We start from the raw sequence: 16,395 nt of genomic DNA, 5'->3' as shown, positions 1-16,395 counted from the left end.
CTCTAGCTTGCAAATGTATTTAGTTGTGATTTGTTACTTGTAACCGCGTGTACTGTATCAGGTTAACTCGCTATATTTTCTTATCGCGTGCAAAGTCACGTTAAAAACGCGACGCGTGCTGCTTTGTTTACGGAGCTCTGTGGACGAGGGTAGTGTGTGCGTGCGTGTGTGTGTGCGTGCGCTGTCGTCCGGAGGTATGTGTGTGTGTTTGTGTGTGTGTGAGCGCGCGTTGTCGTCCGGAGGTGTGTGTGTGTTTGTGTGTGTGTCTGTGAAAAGAGCAGAGTGAGACAAGCTAGGAGATCTCCTCTACAGTTTTTGGAGTTTTTGCTCAATAAAATAGTTAGTCGTCTATATTTACGTTGACCCGCTGGCAGCTAAAATCCACGCCTACACTATCGAGCGTGTATGAACTGTGATTACTTTTATATTGCAGATTAGCTGTTGGGCATTTCACTCGCTGACTGAAGGCAGTCGACCAACCACAACAGGCTGTCATTGGTCCAATCAGCGCAGATTAGCTTCGCGCTAAGGAGGGGTTTGGGTACAAATGAATCACTGGGCGATTCATACGGGAGTCGCTGGGATAATTAGGTAAAAATAAATGCAGATTATAAAACCATGAAAGTGTTTTTTGACCTTGCATGCATATTAGACTGTTGTTGGAGACCCTTACAACCAATTGAGACAATTTACCTTTTATGTATGATTTGATTGGACAGGAATCACAGGACTGATTTTTCTAATCCCCATAGACAAGAAAAATAAAGTAATGACTGCAGGTTAAAGGAAAGTATTGGAGTAAAAGTACCAATAGCACACTAAAAATGTACTCAAGGGAAAGTAAAAGTACACATTTTGAAAACTACTTAATAAAGTACAATTTCTTAGAAAAGCTACTCAATTACAGTCATTTAAATAGTTGTTACTTTACACCACTGATATGGGTAGGCTAAATAATCTTGTTTTTGGTTTAACACACTGGCAGATTATTTAGCTTGTTTTAAGTAAAAATAAAAAACTTTAAAATCAAAACAACATTCTTACTTTCTAGAAAATGCTTCTTGGTTTTAAAACATTTATATATATTTACACTAGAATCGAGACACAAACTCTTAGTAAGAAAAGCTTTTTTTTGGCAGTGAGGAATGGAAGTTAAGGAGACAAACAGGACAGATTTATTTTGGCAGTGATCACTTACAGAAAGTTAGCGACACGCACGGCCACAGGCACACAGGACAGCTGCGCGGCCCACTTCAGCGTCACATCCTGGTACACCAGCAGCATGTTGTTATGGTTACACATCAGGACGTTGGTGGAACCCTCGGACACTGGGAATAGGAAATAAAGCCGGAAAGACGACAGCTGAGTATGAAGGAGAAAGTGTGTTCAGATGGTCTGTGGTCACCGAGCCTCACACAGAGAGTCAATGAAGTAGTTCAATGATAGACTGCAGCCACTTCCAGACCACCAGAAGACGTCCATCTCTCACTTTCCTTTTAAAATAATCCAACACCCTTCTCACCAAAACACACATTTCTCCGGTTCTGCGGCCAAACACCCAATATTATCCCTCTCAGTCTGGGAGGCAGACAAAGACAATAGTGATTTAACTCAAGAAACAAGATGTAGGGTGTGTTCGCGTGCAAAAGTCAGCATTATTAGCCCTCCTGTGATTTTCTTTTTCTTTTTAAAAATATTTCTCAGAGTATGTTTAACAGAGCAAGGATTTTTTTACAGTATTTCCTATATTTTTTCTTCTTGAGAAAGTCTTATTTGTTTTATTTCGGCTAGAATAAAAACAGTTTTTAATTATTTTTTATTTTAAGGCCCAAGGTGTTTTTTTTACATGTATTTTTTTATTTCTCTTTGCTATTAGAAGCTAATTAGAATAAAAACCTTAGTATCATCTTTTAATATGATGTACTTTTAGAGAAAAATGATGTCCATACATGTGCAGTCGTGGTCCGAATTTACATAAAACACTTTTTCCTGACTGTTTTTAATGCATCAATAACAGATACACACATATTTTTTAACATGTTTTGACTATCAGAAAGTAAAAACAAATTGTTTTTTCCATTTCGGACAGTTAAAAATAGTGCTTAGGACATTTCATATGCTGCAAAACAGCTGCAGGATGACACTGTATGTCTGTAACAAAATATAAAACATTCAAAGTATTTTAAAGAGCTAAAATGTGCTGTCTACATATGTGTCCACTAAGCCCTAAGAGGTTAAGGTCAATATTATTTGCCCCCTTAAGCAATATTTTTCCCATTGTCTATAGAAACCACTGTTATAGAATGACTTGCCTAATTACCTGAACTTGCTTAGCTTACTTGCTACTTAACCTAGCTAACCCTTAATTGTACTTTAAGCTATCTAGAAAAAAAATTATGTGCTGTCATCATAGCAAATATTAAATACATCAGTTATTAGAAATGAGCTATTAAAACTTTTGTGTTTAGAAACATGTTTACAAAATCTTTCCATTGAAAACTGTCATGACTAAAAGTTTATAAAACACAAATCTCACAGTTCAGATCACAATACAGTTTTTTAGTCACGAATCAGAGCAATTTTTTGATCAGCAAAAAAGGAGGTGACAAATGTAATTTGCTTTCCATTTATTACAAAAACCGCACTGCAAGAAACTTTTGCTTTTAACAAACAGAACTTAGAAGCTGTCATTTTATAAAAATAAAATTAATGAATAATCAGCTGAATAAAAAATAAATGGTAAAATATTTAGTGCTGTGAAAAATGCAGTTACTGCTACTGTTGCTGATAACACTAAATGTAGAAATCTAACATAATAATTTGTTACACTCATATTTATTTTTAGCCTCATTCAGCTATTCACTCAAAAAGCATCATGTTTCATTGCTAGATGATCATTTTTGAAGAATTATTCAGTGGCATATTTTCTATGGCTGGTTGTCGCCCCCTATTGGTTAAATAATGTAGTTGCTGCCTACAACTTTCATTTTTGAGCATTGTTAAATGCATCTGATGGTGATTTTAATCTTTACTACATCCGTAGTTTTATCTAAACAATAAACTGTTATCCCAGTAATTCTGTGTTATTTGGCTGCTTGTATCTTCATAACTAACTCAAAATCTAAAGACTCAATCTCTTTCTTGATTTTGTGTTTTCGGAATTGAATGCAGCGTTTCGAAGGATTAATAAACATATGCAAATCACCGTCATTTATAATTTATGTCGTGTGGGTGTTGAGATCCTGATCGTTTACTGATTAATCGTGCAACTTACACTGAATGCATTAATGCATGCTAAACAAGAGTGACATAAAACACCTTTAATAACCTCAGAAACCCACCACATCCCGAAACTTCTTCCGTCATTTTTTTATTTTATAGGAAAGACGAAATGCTTTCATACATGCGATATAAAAAGTAAAAAAAAATGTATTAACCCGCAGGCCAGGTGTGTTCCGAAGCCTGGGATGGAATCCAAACGCATCATGGATCAACCGTGATCAATTACATCCCTACTAAATATCCGGAAAATTTCCAGAACGACTTAACCTGCAAACTCAAAAAAGTGCTGTTCACACATGCAAGGATGTTCCAAACTTTTCCGGAAAAGACCATTCACACAGCTACTTCAAAACACCAGTCAATTCTGACAATGGTTTGTTCTGTAGAAAATCTAAAAAAAAGTATAGCAAGAGGGCTAATAATATTAACCTTAAAATGGTTTTAAAAAATGTACAACTGTTTTCCTTCTAGCCGAAATAAAGCAAATGAGACTTTATCCAGAGGAAAAAAATATTATAGAAACTACCTTGCTCTGTTAAGTGAAGTTTTTCAAACTAATTTCGAGAGGAGCATGTGATATAATTGACAGCAGCTGGCCTTACATCTACACTCATTAGTTAGCCAATCAGATCTATCGTAAATCACTATAACTAGCCTAGCTAGATTTATTACCTTATCTTCGTTTTCCGAAGAAACCCCCCATCCACCCCTTTCTCCTCCTTTACAAAAGAGGGAGCTCTCGAGAACCACCTGATCTCGTACTTCCCTCACATGCTCTATGGACTTGGCGGGAGCCCTGGGCTCAACTATCTCCGAGCTCAGGGTTCTCTCCAGGGACAGCATGCCAAACCTGCTAACAGTTGTCAAGAAATATCTAAGCGTGAACTCTTGAAACATCATTTGGGAAATATTTGAAAAAGAAAAAATAATAATTCACAGGAGAGCTAATAACTTTGACTTGAACTGCAAACTAGGGGTGTCAAAATTAAATGTTTCTTTGGTGCACCGCGATGCAGACGCGGACAATTCGGTATCGGTTCAGTAATAATCATAACCGGTTATTATGTACTGACGTCATTTATCTCCTATGCTCTCTGTCGCGAGGGAGGCGAGCGAGAGTATTTACAACACCCATCATTCAGTGATAGACGGCAATAACTCAAAAACCTTTTACCCTAAAAAGATCTAAAGTGTGTTTCCTACAAAAAGACAAAGCTGGTTATGTTTCACAGCTGTCTTTCTTTTTTTTTCGCTCCACACTACGAGCACTGCTCCGTTTAAGCCCTCGCAATATGTGTTTAGCTGGGATAGCTCGCGCTGAGAGGAGCTCTCAGCAAGGGACCGTCGGAAAAGTGCTTATTTTTTTCGGGTTTTTTTTCGTTTTTCTGCTCCGCTCTTCGCAAGCTCTCCCTGTTGCGAGGGCTTAAGTGTGTGTGTGCGTGTGTGTGTGTGTGTGTTTGTTTCTTTGGTGCTGTCTATGTTTGTGTTTGAATGAGAGACAGTGTGGTGCTGTGTCTGTGTGTTTATACAGACAGCTTGTTATAGCCTCTCCTCTAAAATATAACACTGTATATGGAAAGCATCGTCAATGCACCGTGATGCACCGAAATATCGAATTGAACCGAATCGAAGGCATGATAATCGTAACCGAACCGAACCGTGAGACCAGTATAGGTTCACACCTCTACTGCAAACATAATGTTAGTATGCACAGTAGAAATTGAAATATGATTGACTGCTGTGATCAGTCACCTGATGCATAAGGAAGAAAACAGCTGGGGTTGAACTCCAGTTTCTTCATGAAGCGGATCTGGCCGTTGTCCTTGAGACAGAACAGATTTCTCTCGCCCAGCACAAAGATGGAGGACATCGCCGGAGACGTGTTGGGAACACAGATATCTAGAGCCTCTTCTCCTAACACAAGAGTCCAGTCAGCCTGGGGACAAACACACACTCGGTCATGTCAAACCTCAAGCCAAATCTTCATAATGTAAATGCACATTATACTGGCAAATAACGCACAGTCAGTCTTTTTCCTGAGCTCTTGCTTTGCTGATTCGAGTCTTGTTTGGTGTCTGCATCTGTGGCCACAGCCAGCGTCTCGTATCTGAATTTAAAAGAGCAGAGAATGTCAGTTTTACCAATCGAACACAATATAAAGCATTACAAAATTCACTACACCACAACACTGATGTGCTAAAAGGGTTGATCCAAAACAACAACCTCCATAGAAATACGTTTACTTGCAAATTGCGTGGAAAAACTGTATAGGAGGTAAGTAATACATATGAATAGTATTCATTATACAATAGCAAAGCATTTGAATGACCAACTAACTAATTAGGGTGAGATTTTGAAGTGTGCATCCAGTGGATACTGTACTGTGGTTGTGTCCCAAATGACGCAATAAAAACCATAGATATATACACTAGATATTGCATAGGTACCCTGAGCATGCGTCTATAGCGCCGCCACATTGGTACAGTGTTCCCAGGACAAATGTCATTCAACCGCACTAGTCAAGACAGTGTTATTACGTGTAGATGCGGGACTTTAGCGCTGTCTACGGGTGTAGTAACGAGCAAACAAAGAAAACAAAGCACAAAGGCAGAACATTACATAGGTAAGGTTTAGTTTTTCACGTTTTTGTATGTTATGAACTTTTGTGCTTAACAGGTAATGTTATTTATGATAACACAGTCTCTTATGCATTCACCATAAGGCAAAGTAGCACTAAACACTCGGCTTATGCTAGTTTTGTTGAATAAAATCAGCAAACAATGCAAAAGAAATATGACAACGAGATGCTACTGTGCCAGAAACTTGTATTATTGTCGGATAGTGAAGGAGTTGCTCATAACGGAGATTCATTCACAAACGAATCGTTCCCTCCGTCAGTATGAGAAGAGAAAGCAGGAGAGGAGCTGTGTTTCAGGACATGATTAGATCAAATTTAACAGGGAGGGTGAATAGTACATTTCCATACACACAAACACAAGCTTTTTGTCAGGAATGCCAGTGCCATCACTGATCCATCCATGCAGAAAAGTGATGTAAAATTATAATTTTCGTATTAAAAAAAAAAAATTTGCATACTAACATCCAGGAAAACTCCCGATCATAGATATATGTGTATATGTGTATATCTCTGACTTTGGATGGCCACAGTCCTCCACTGTTCCTTGGTCCCGCGTTCATTTCAAAGGAGCGCTACCCTGTTCCAAAATGGCGGCTACATTGACGCATTCCTTCCAATAGACAACAACAGGGTAGGCGACATGTAATGTATATATCTATGAATAAAAACTATGATTATTGACTCAACCATGTAGTGTATGAATTTAGTAGGTAAGTAGGTATGTGGCTAAGGTAAGTTCAAACATTCTCCAGAAATATTTTTATATGCCTATCTATTACTTACCCCTAGAATGAGAAGGTCCTTATTGACCTTATTTGCAATGGTCATGAATATTTATTAGCTCAGCTGTGATGCAGTGCTCTCATAAACAAACATAATTTATCGTAAATAGATACATTTATTTTACAACCCTTGACAATTGAAATGAGGCTATGCATGAGATTGTCTTATCTCTGATTTATAATTAGCGATGGTGTCTGTGGATGTCACCATTCAAAATGAAAGTGCCTTTTCGCTTAGGTCTTATTTCTTTTCATCATAAACTAAAAAAGTGACGCATCCCAGCTGAGAGGAATCCTGGAAAATAAACCAAACTCTGACCAGTGTGAGTAGAGTTTGCTCGCTTGTATTTTAACAATTTTGGTCCATTAGAAACTTTGCAGTGTCAAAGCGAATCGCACTAACAACAAAAACCAACACTGTACCAATTTGAATCCCTGTTTTGGAACAAAACAATTTATCTACAGGCATGAAAGCATCCTAAAATTCCAAAAGAAATCCAGTAATCTTGCAGGACAGCCAGATGTGTGGAAGAACAGAGCCAGTGACTATACGGAAAACTAAAGGGAAAGTTGGTCTCACCTGTAACACTCCACCTGCCGTGTGGAGGAGACGGTGATGAAAGAGTCTGTGCGAATGCAGTAACTCAATGGGCCGGGCAGCAGGAAACCAGGCAGGAAGCGACCAAAAGCATAACTCTCCTGCTCAAAAAACATGAGCATCCCATCCATGGACTGGATACAGATGAAATGATGACCTGCACAGCAGAAGAAAAATGAGTGCTCATATTTAATCAACAATTATAGAATAATAACATAACTATTTATTAGTGCTGGGCAAAAATGAATCATGATTAGTGGCATCCAAAATAAAAGATTGTTTTGACAATTTAAGCGTGTGTGTGTGTGTGTGTGTGTGTGTGTGTGTGTGTGTGTGTGTGTGTGTGTGCGTGTGTGTGTGTGTGTGTGTATATATATATATATATATATATATATATATATATATATATATATATATATATATATATATATATATATATATATATATATATAAAAGATGGTTTCAACACATTATTATAATATTTAATAACTCATCTCTAATAACTGATTTATTTTATCTTTGCCATGATGACAGTAAATAATATTTAACTAGATATTTTTCAAGACCCTTCTATACAGCTTAAAGTGACATTTAAAGGCTTAACTGGGTTAATTAGGTTAGGTTAGGGTAATAAGGCAAGTTATTGTATAATAATGGTTTGTTCTGTAGACTATCGGAAAAAAAATAGCTTAAGGGGGCTATTAATATTGACCTTAAAATGGTGTTTAAAAATTAAAAACTGCTTTTATTCTAGCCGAAATAAAACAAATAAGACTTTCTCCAGCAGAAAAAATATTATCAAACATACTGTGAAAATTTCCTTGCTCTGTTAAACATCATTTGGGAAATAAACAGAACACACGCACACACACACACACACATTTATACAACAGTTCTGTCTGGTTCTCGAATCTAATTGACTAGAGTATAGCTGTGCAATATTCTGAAATATTAGCACTACTACAGCCTCTTAACGCTTTTGTATTACTCCTCCCACACGACAAGCAGAGGAATAAACTCACTGCAGTTTAACAAAAATTGTAGCTGTTAGACAACACAATGTACTTTTGAGGCTTTTTAGGAGAGAATGTAAGTGTTTAGACTGCAACTGTGGAGTTTATTTACAAGGATAGAGCCTTTATTTAAATATTTATAATTTCGGAGATTCAGCACATTGGCAGCCATCAGCAGAGCAAAGAAATTGGCAATTGGCATTCCACCACAAGATGGCGATAGAGACCGCATAATAAGTCATTAGGGAGAAAAATTCGGCATAAATTTCAAACTACAGCTGATCAAATCATTATAAAACAGGTAAGTGACAATCTAAGTCAATCTCTCTCATTTGTCTTTTGAAGTGCTGTATTTATATCATAGTAATCTGGTAGTGTTTGGGGCGAAGCAGTGGCGCAGTTGGTAGTGCTGTCGCCTCACAGCAAGAAGCTCTGATTCGAACCTCGGCTCAGTTGGCATTTCTGTGAGAAGTTTGCATGGTCTCCCTGCGTTCATGTGGGTTTCCCCCACAGTCCAAAGACATGCTGCGGGTGAATTGGGTAGGCTAAATTGTCCGTAGTGTATGAGTGTATGAGGGTAACAGGCCGGCCGGAATGTGTAAAAAAAAAAAAAGTCTAAAACGGTTTGTTCCAAAGAACCGACCCCGCAACCATACGGGGCTAAGGCCAAAGAAGAAGAAAAGTAATCTGGTAGTGTTTGCTTTGATTTGACTTTTTCGAGGTTAATTGTGATTCCCAATTTAAAACGGAGAATACTGGGAAATCTCTGTAGACTGATGGCATTTCATGTCGTTCAGCCCTATAATACGTTATACATTACGCTAGAGGATCATTAAAATACTAGCTCTAAAGTGACATTTGTGAATGAGCAACAGTTTCTGCTGTTCTGACATCAGCTGTATATGTGAATGAGTGGCGGAAGAAAGTAGTTCCTCATGCAAAAGGGCTTTTGAGACTTTCAGTGTTTGATTTTCTTTTTTACACACGTTTATGCCGTTGAACTGTTCAAACGCAATATCACACTCTTAGCAGTACGATATGGCTGTATAACATCACTGGTGGGACACTAAGGCACTCAGTGCTTTAGGCTGAGTAATAATAATATTAATCTGACTAGTAAATACTTCAAGTGTCAGGAGTTGCACTGTAGTTTATATTAAAAACATCATTATAAAAATATCATTTTGTTTTCATTTTTCGTAATGTCATGGTTTGTTGTTGTCATATTTATGTATTATCGATGTCCAAGTAGTATTATAGTTTCCGTTTCAGTTTATTTTAGTTTTAACTTTCAACTTTTTTTAATCCTTTGCAGCTAACTGAAAAAATACATGTTTTATTTCATTTCAAGTAACAAAAAAAAATCAATTTTATTGTTTAATTTACATTTGACGTGCAGTTATAACATAATTGTATAGCTGCATCCTACTTAAAATCTATTGTTTAGGTTTACATTTAATTCTGCTGCATCCTCTGCCATTGTGGTGTCTGGGCTTCACCATGTGCAGATCCAGTGTGTATTGAAGCAATGGCAGCTCACAAACACTTAAATAAAAGACTGTGCTGCCCTCGTGTGGTTAATAAAGAAACTGGACTTAAAAGAGTACTACTAATCCTATTTAACAAACATGTGCTACTATTTTATTTATAGTCAGCCTTAATCGCCTTTCTACACACCTAAAGGCCAAGAACACACAGGCAATGTTCAGTGATACTAAACTGAGTGATATTTTTAATTCCTATTTTAATTTTATGGTGCACAATGAATTTGACTTTTAAAGTATTTATGGTTGGATAAGCAGCTATTAATATCACATCTTTAGATTTGTAAATTTTGTGTGAATTATACCTTTAAAGTGTCTATGAAAGTGTGAGAAAAAAATGTGTTAATTATATTAGTTAACATGAACTTCCAATAAAAAACACTTCCAAGGTGTTAATTAATCTTAAGCAAAGACTTCCAAAATTCACAAAAAATCCAATGGTGATATGAATTTACAATGAACAGTTGCATTTTTATTAACTAATATTAAAAAGATAAATACATATTGTAATGTACCTCTCCTTGTTTGACAATGTTAGTTATTATGTTAACCTTACCAAACTTAATAAATGTTACCAATAAAGATACCTTTCGGTTATTATTGAACTTAAATACTGAGGAGAAGAACAGTATATGCCTTTAAAACTGTAGCCCACTGAGTATTTTAGAATGCTATAATAATATTATGTATGGAATACTGATATGATCGATTACCTGTAACACCACCGAATGGGCCATATGTCATGTTGCAAGCTGTTCTCTGCAGGTTGTGTTCATAAACCAGTCGCAGCTGATACTGGTCACCATGTTCAACATTACCGGCAGTACCTGAGAAAACCATACATACGGAAAATATACTGTAATTAAAGATGTCTATGATTAAACTATTTCATAAAAAGTTCTAAGTAGCCAATGCATATAGGTGATTTTTATTTTTATTTTTTCAAAAACAAACTTTACTGAGACGTTTTAATTAATAACACAAATTATATCTAAAAATAGTCCTTGTGTGTGTATTTACACTACGAAAAAAAGCTTTTCTTACTTGCATTTTGTGGAGTAAGCAAAATAATGTCATGTCAAAAAGAAAAACAAGATTATATTGTTTTAATGAAAAACTCACTTAATTATGGCATATTATTTGTTAAAAAATAATTTTTTTTTGCTTGTCTAGAAAATGCTTCTTGATTAAGAATGTTTAGACATTTGGACTAGAAAGGGGATAAAGTAAGAAAAGCATTTTTGATGTGTATAGGGACATTTCCCCTTGAAAATATTAACTTAAAGGCTCCCACTATAGCTATTTTTGACCTCTGCCTCCTAACGCATACTCATTCATTCATTCATTGATTTTCTTGTCGCCTTATTCCCTTTATTAATCCGGGGTCGCCACAGTGGAATGAACCGCCAACTTATTCAGCATGTTTTTTTACGAAGCGGATGCCCTACCAGCCGCAACCCATCTCTGGGAAACATACACACACACACACACTACGGACAATTTAGCCTACCCAATTCACCTGTACCGCAGGTCTTTGGACTGCGCATACTTTCATACTTTCAGCTTTAATTTGATAAACTAATTAAGTGTAATCTTTTTTGTGTGTACTTGTTTGAATAAACATTTGCAACCAACGTATCCAGCATATGTTTTACGCAGAGGATGCCCTTCCAGCCACAACCCATCACTGGGAAACCTCCATATAAAAAACAATAGAATTAATAAATGTTTACCATTAGAGGCTGGTTATATTCACACTGTTGCCACACAACTGTGTTAAACCTCATAGGGCTCGAGTGTCCACATACGTAGAGAGCACATTTTAGAATGTTTTATATTTTGTTACAGACATACAGTGTCATCCTGCAACTGTTTTGCAGCATATGAAATGTCCCAAACCCTATTTTAAACGTTCCAAAATGAAAAAAAAAAAAAAAAACGATTTTACTCTCTGATAGCCAAAGCATGCACAAAAAAAATTATATGCTATATATGTAAATTGGGGAAAAAGTTTTTAATATAAATTCGGACCACGAGTCCACATATATAGACATCATTTTTTGTCTAAAAGTACATCATATAAAAAGATGATACTTAAATTTTTATTCTAACTATGTTCCAATAAGCCCAAATAGCAAAGAGAAATAAAAAATGCATGTAAAAAAACACCTTGGCCCTTAAGAGGTTAAACACCTTATCAAAGTGATTTTTTCACAATAGGTTCTGTTTAAGTTATTGTTTTCTTTTAGATTAATAAATTATTCATTTAATTTAAAAATGAGACATTTCTTGTATATCCTTCCAGTTATAGTAAGGAAAATATTTTTTAAAAATGCTCAAAATGTACGCAATTCTGGAATAAGTGATATGCAGTTGTGTATCTGTGAAGAACCAACCTGATACAGCATAGACAGACAGCTTCCTGGGGTGAAGAACTGCTAGATGCAGCGACTCTGAACAACTGTAATATATGACAGAAAAAGAGAAATAGGAGTAAGTGCAACGCAATTCAAAAGAACTTTATTTTTTATACTGTTAATGTGGTATTATCTGTGGTCATAAATGGATGAAAACAGTGAGACAATTGCCAGTCAATACTGTGCACTGTTAATAATGATGTTTACATACAATGAGCCTGCAATAAGTCTTTTGCTATAAAGGGATGTAAAAAGTACAGACTTCGATACCATTGGCATTAAAATTTAAAAAATGTAATGCTATCAACATTTCCCGCTTGTATTCTGTATTTTAGAATTCAGGGTGCGCACAACAGTGCCACAAGTAGATTTCAGTGTGACTGGCTCCAACGAGCATGGCTTCACGCTCCTCCACCAAGCAATTACACAGACACACAGACATATGAACATTTAAAAGCAGGGTCTATCAGCTTATCTGTAAGTGCAACAATCATATATGTGCTCATAGACGGAAGCTCTGATAGACTCAGCTTTCAAATGCTCCAGTGTCAGTGTGTCTGTGTAAGCAAACGGTGAAGAGAGTTTAACAATGATCATAAGAGCCAACCACAGTAATTAGTGTTGAGCGCATGAGCACAATGGTCAGTCAGTTGTGTTTAAAAACTTGCTCAACAGAGCTCATATGCTGGTGAGACAAAACATATAATCAATTTCGGTATTCATATCTAGATATATCCAACAAACCAAAATATCAGGCTGAAGAGCAGGGCAAATCACAAAAGCTGGAAATATACAAGACAATTGCAGTGTTCTAGAATCTAAATAAAAAACAGTTTATTTTTTTTTTTAAATCAGCACATTATCTTTCATTGTAGAAAGGTGAAGCCAAAATGTTGCAGAGACGGTAAAAGCTATTTTGATCAGTTGATGTCATCTGAAGCTAGAGTCTTCTGAAATCAAGTCACAGCTCCCACATAGACAGCTCACACACAGAATTTACTTGGGTAGGCCGCCCAGGTATATTATATAAAGTATATTTAGTAACACATTTACAGTTATTATGTTTTTTTTATTGTTATTAACATCCTTTACATTTTTTTTGTATCCGCACAATAACTAAACATCCAGAAACTATTAAGTAGTGGAAAGAATTATCCCATTTACCCGTTTCTGTGTGCGTGAGACCTGTCAGCACTCAAATAGACAGTCTGCAGATCCCTGGAGACGCACCTTTTTGGGACTTTAAAAATTTGTCCATAAATCTGGTAAAATGTCTGGGATTCAACTTTTGCTTTTGCTTTTGCTTTCTAAAGCTTGAATGCATTTTTGAATCACCTTTTTACTTAAACCTACTTTTGCTTGGCTTCGTAGAGAGCAAGAGACACATTAAATAACTTTTTTTTTATCTAAACAACTCAAGGAGGACGAAATGACTAGTCTAAACTTGGCTGCAAAATATATGTACACAATTAGTAATGGTTTAATCAACACATTTGCCTTTTTTAAATAATCTACATGTTTTAATATTGTGATTATGATAATAGATATTTAAACAGAAACAAAATGAACTCTTCACTTTTGTTCACCAAGTGCAAACAAAAATACATGGCCGCTGAATGGCTTTAAAGCGGTGTCAATCAGTCGATCCATCAGCGGATTGCTCATATGTTAGCTCATAGACAGGTAAGCTCATTGACGCTGCTTTGAACCACTCCAGTGTATCTATCATAGTCATATCATGGTCATATCTGTTGAGCATGTAAACACAATGGCCAATCAGCGCTGCTTAAGATGCTGTTCAATGTTAGCGTGAAATGGATGTTTTTTAAAATTTCTGTACCAACAGGTACCAAAGTTAAACGTGTTGTCATATTGATAAACATGTTTTCTCATTTTGATTCGATTTGCATGTGTATTCATATAGTCAGTGTGAACCGGACTTTGCTGAGACTTTTATTTGTGTATGTTGATATATTTCCGTCTGAAACTGAATATTGACTATATTGAGAATATTTGGCGGTGCTTTTTTTGCACATCATTCCCTCAGAGCAAACTAACGGTAAGAATGGCATGGTTAAGAATATTGTGGCTGAATCTGTCAAACTGAGGTCAAATAAGAAAAGCCACCACACGGAAACAAATGGTCAGACTTTGACTGAAGATTACCATTATATAGATTATTAATTTTTCTGTCATTCAATTCTCATGTGCTGATTATTTTATTAATTTGATGATGCTAATATATTACATAGGCTATTTTATATACATATCTAAAATGCTTTGGCATTCAAGTTTCCTTTGAACTTAAAGGAGAAAGAAGCAGATTTTACCTGTCAGTGGGTGCACATGGCTCCTGAAGAGCATAAAAGTAAGAGAAATTGTGGATGTCTTTTTTTACAAAAACCCATTGAAAAAAAGCAAAGTATAACAGTGTATAATAAATAAAATTATTGTTAAAAAATTCATTATGTTTTGTTTGTCGCATATAGTTAACTATTTATGTAATTTGGGTAAATGTGTTTCAATTCGGCTACCACCGCAAGTACATTTTAAACCTGTGGAAAGCACTGGACTCATAATTCATTTAAAATGACAGCAGCTAGCTCTCTGCAACTCTCACATGGTCGCCCACTGAAGCTAAGCAGGGCTGCGCCCGGTCAGTACCTGGATGGGAGACCACTTGGAAAAGCTAGGTTGCTGCCGGAAGTGGTGTTAGTGAGGCCAGCAGGGGGCGCCCAACCTGCAGTCTGTGTGGGTCCTAATGCCCCAGTATAGTGACGGGGACTCTATACTGCTCAGTGCGCTCTTTCGGATGAGACGTTAAACCGAGGTCCCGACTCTCTGTGGTCGTTAAAAATTCCAGGATGTCCTTCGAAAAAGAGTAGGGGTTTAACCCCGGCCAAATCTGCCCACTGGCCTCTGTCCATCATGGCCTCCTAACCCTCCCCATATCATGATTGGCATATCATCACTCTGTCTCCTCTCCACCAATCAGCTGGTGTGTGGTGTGCGGTCTGGCGCAAAATGGCTGCCGTCGCGTCATCCAGGTGGATGCTGCACACTGGTGGTGGATGAGGAGATCCCACCCCCCATTGTGTAAAGCGCTTTGAGTGCCCAGAAAAGCGCTATATAAATGTAACGAATTATTATTATTATTATTATTATTAAAAAATGAGGGCTAATCTTAATCTGTGCACTATTTAACTAGTTAAAATGGGAGTTATTTCAAAAGCTGTCTCAACTCAAATCCTTGCAATGCACCGAAACATTTGCAACCTAAAATGTCTTGCAATACAATAATTCTTAATGTTCCCTTAGTTTTATTTTTTAAATTTTTGGTTCAACATGGCTAATTGAAACATTTTGTTATTACTTGTCAACACTGTGCCAATTATACATTGACTATCAGGGGGAGTGTGCTTTTAAAACTTTAATTTGAAATGTAAGTTTTCAGTGTTTTTAGAGGGACATGCGATTTTTAAAAACCTTTTTTGATGCATTTCACCAAACCATCAACATTTATAATGGTTAAAACACAGCAAATGTGAGACTTACGAGACAAACTTGCCCAGCTCCACTTGAATGATGGGGTCAGGCATCTGGACCTCCAGCAGTTGGGTGTCAGCTTCCGTCAGCTCATCCGGTTTAGCAGGGTGTGGTGAGAAGATGCGTAACATCCCCATAAAACTGCCCACTATAATCTTATCTGGATTACAGAGAGTCAGAGTGTGAAAGAGACAGAGCGAGAGAGAGAATGTAAACAGTGTTAGGTAAAGAACAGAATGTAATTTAACATCGCATCACACTGAATCACATAATGCAAAAAAAAAAAAATCTAAATTTTCTGTCATCTTGACTATTTACTAATGGAAAACATCACACTTTTTTTCGAGTTGTAGTTCAATTTGCTTTACTGGCATGACATTTTGTTTCAGTATTGCCAAAGCATTTTAATAATGCATACAATATAGAATATAATGACATTTTGAAAGTAACAAAAATGCTAATTACATGTATAAAACATTATAATTAAAAATAAATAAATGAATATGATTAAATAATAATAGTTGATACAATATAAGAAATAAATGACAAATCCAAAAGACAAAACAAATCGAAGA

At 36.4% G+C, this 16,395-nt stretch overlaps 1 protein-coding gene across 8 annotated transcripts in view; it reads right to left on the bottom strand.

The window, feature by feature from the left end:
• The window catches only part of bbs9 (Bardet-Biedl syndrome 9), a 196,148-nt gene that overhangs the window by 174,528 nt on the left and 5,225 nt on the right, over positions 1-16,395 (bottom strand). For all 8 annotated transcript variants that reach the window (XM_068214082.2, XM_009292057.5, XM_073925781.1 and 5 more), the window contains exons 3-9: positions 15,830-15,980; positions 12,254-12,318; positions 10,571-10,684; positions 7,283-7,457; positions 5,305-5,389; positions 5,035-5,218; positions 1,199-1,328 (exon numbers count right to left, since the gene is read on the bottom strand). In XM_068214082.2, the coding sequence (XP_068070183.2) occupies positions 1,199-1,328; positions 5,035-5,218; positions 5,305-5,389; positions 7,283-7,457; positions 10,571-10,684; positions 12,254-12,318; positions 15,830-15,980 (904 nt within the window). The remainder of the gene's footprint in view (positions 1-1,198; positions 1,329-5,034; positions 5,219-5,304; positions 5,390-7,282; positions 7,458-10,570; positions 10,685-12,253; positions 12,319-15,829; positions 15,981-16,395) is intronic.

Source organism: Danio rerio, chromosome 16 (assembly GCF_049306965.1).
Source record: "Danio rerio strain Tuebingen ecotype United States chromosome 16, GRCz12tu, whole genome shotgun sequence".
Lineage (NCBI taxonomy): Eukaryota > Metazoa > Chordata > Actinopteri > Cypriniformes > Danionidae > Danio > Danio rerio.
The sequence above is the reverse complement of the archived record's forward strand: the minus strand, read 5'-3'. Positions and strand labels throughout refer to the sequence as shown.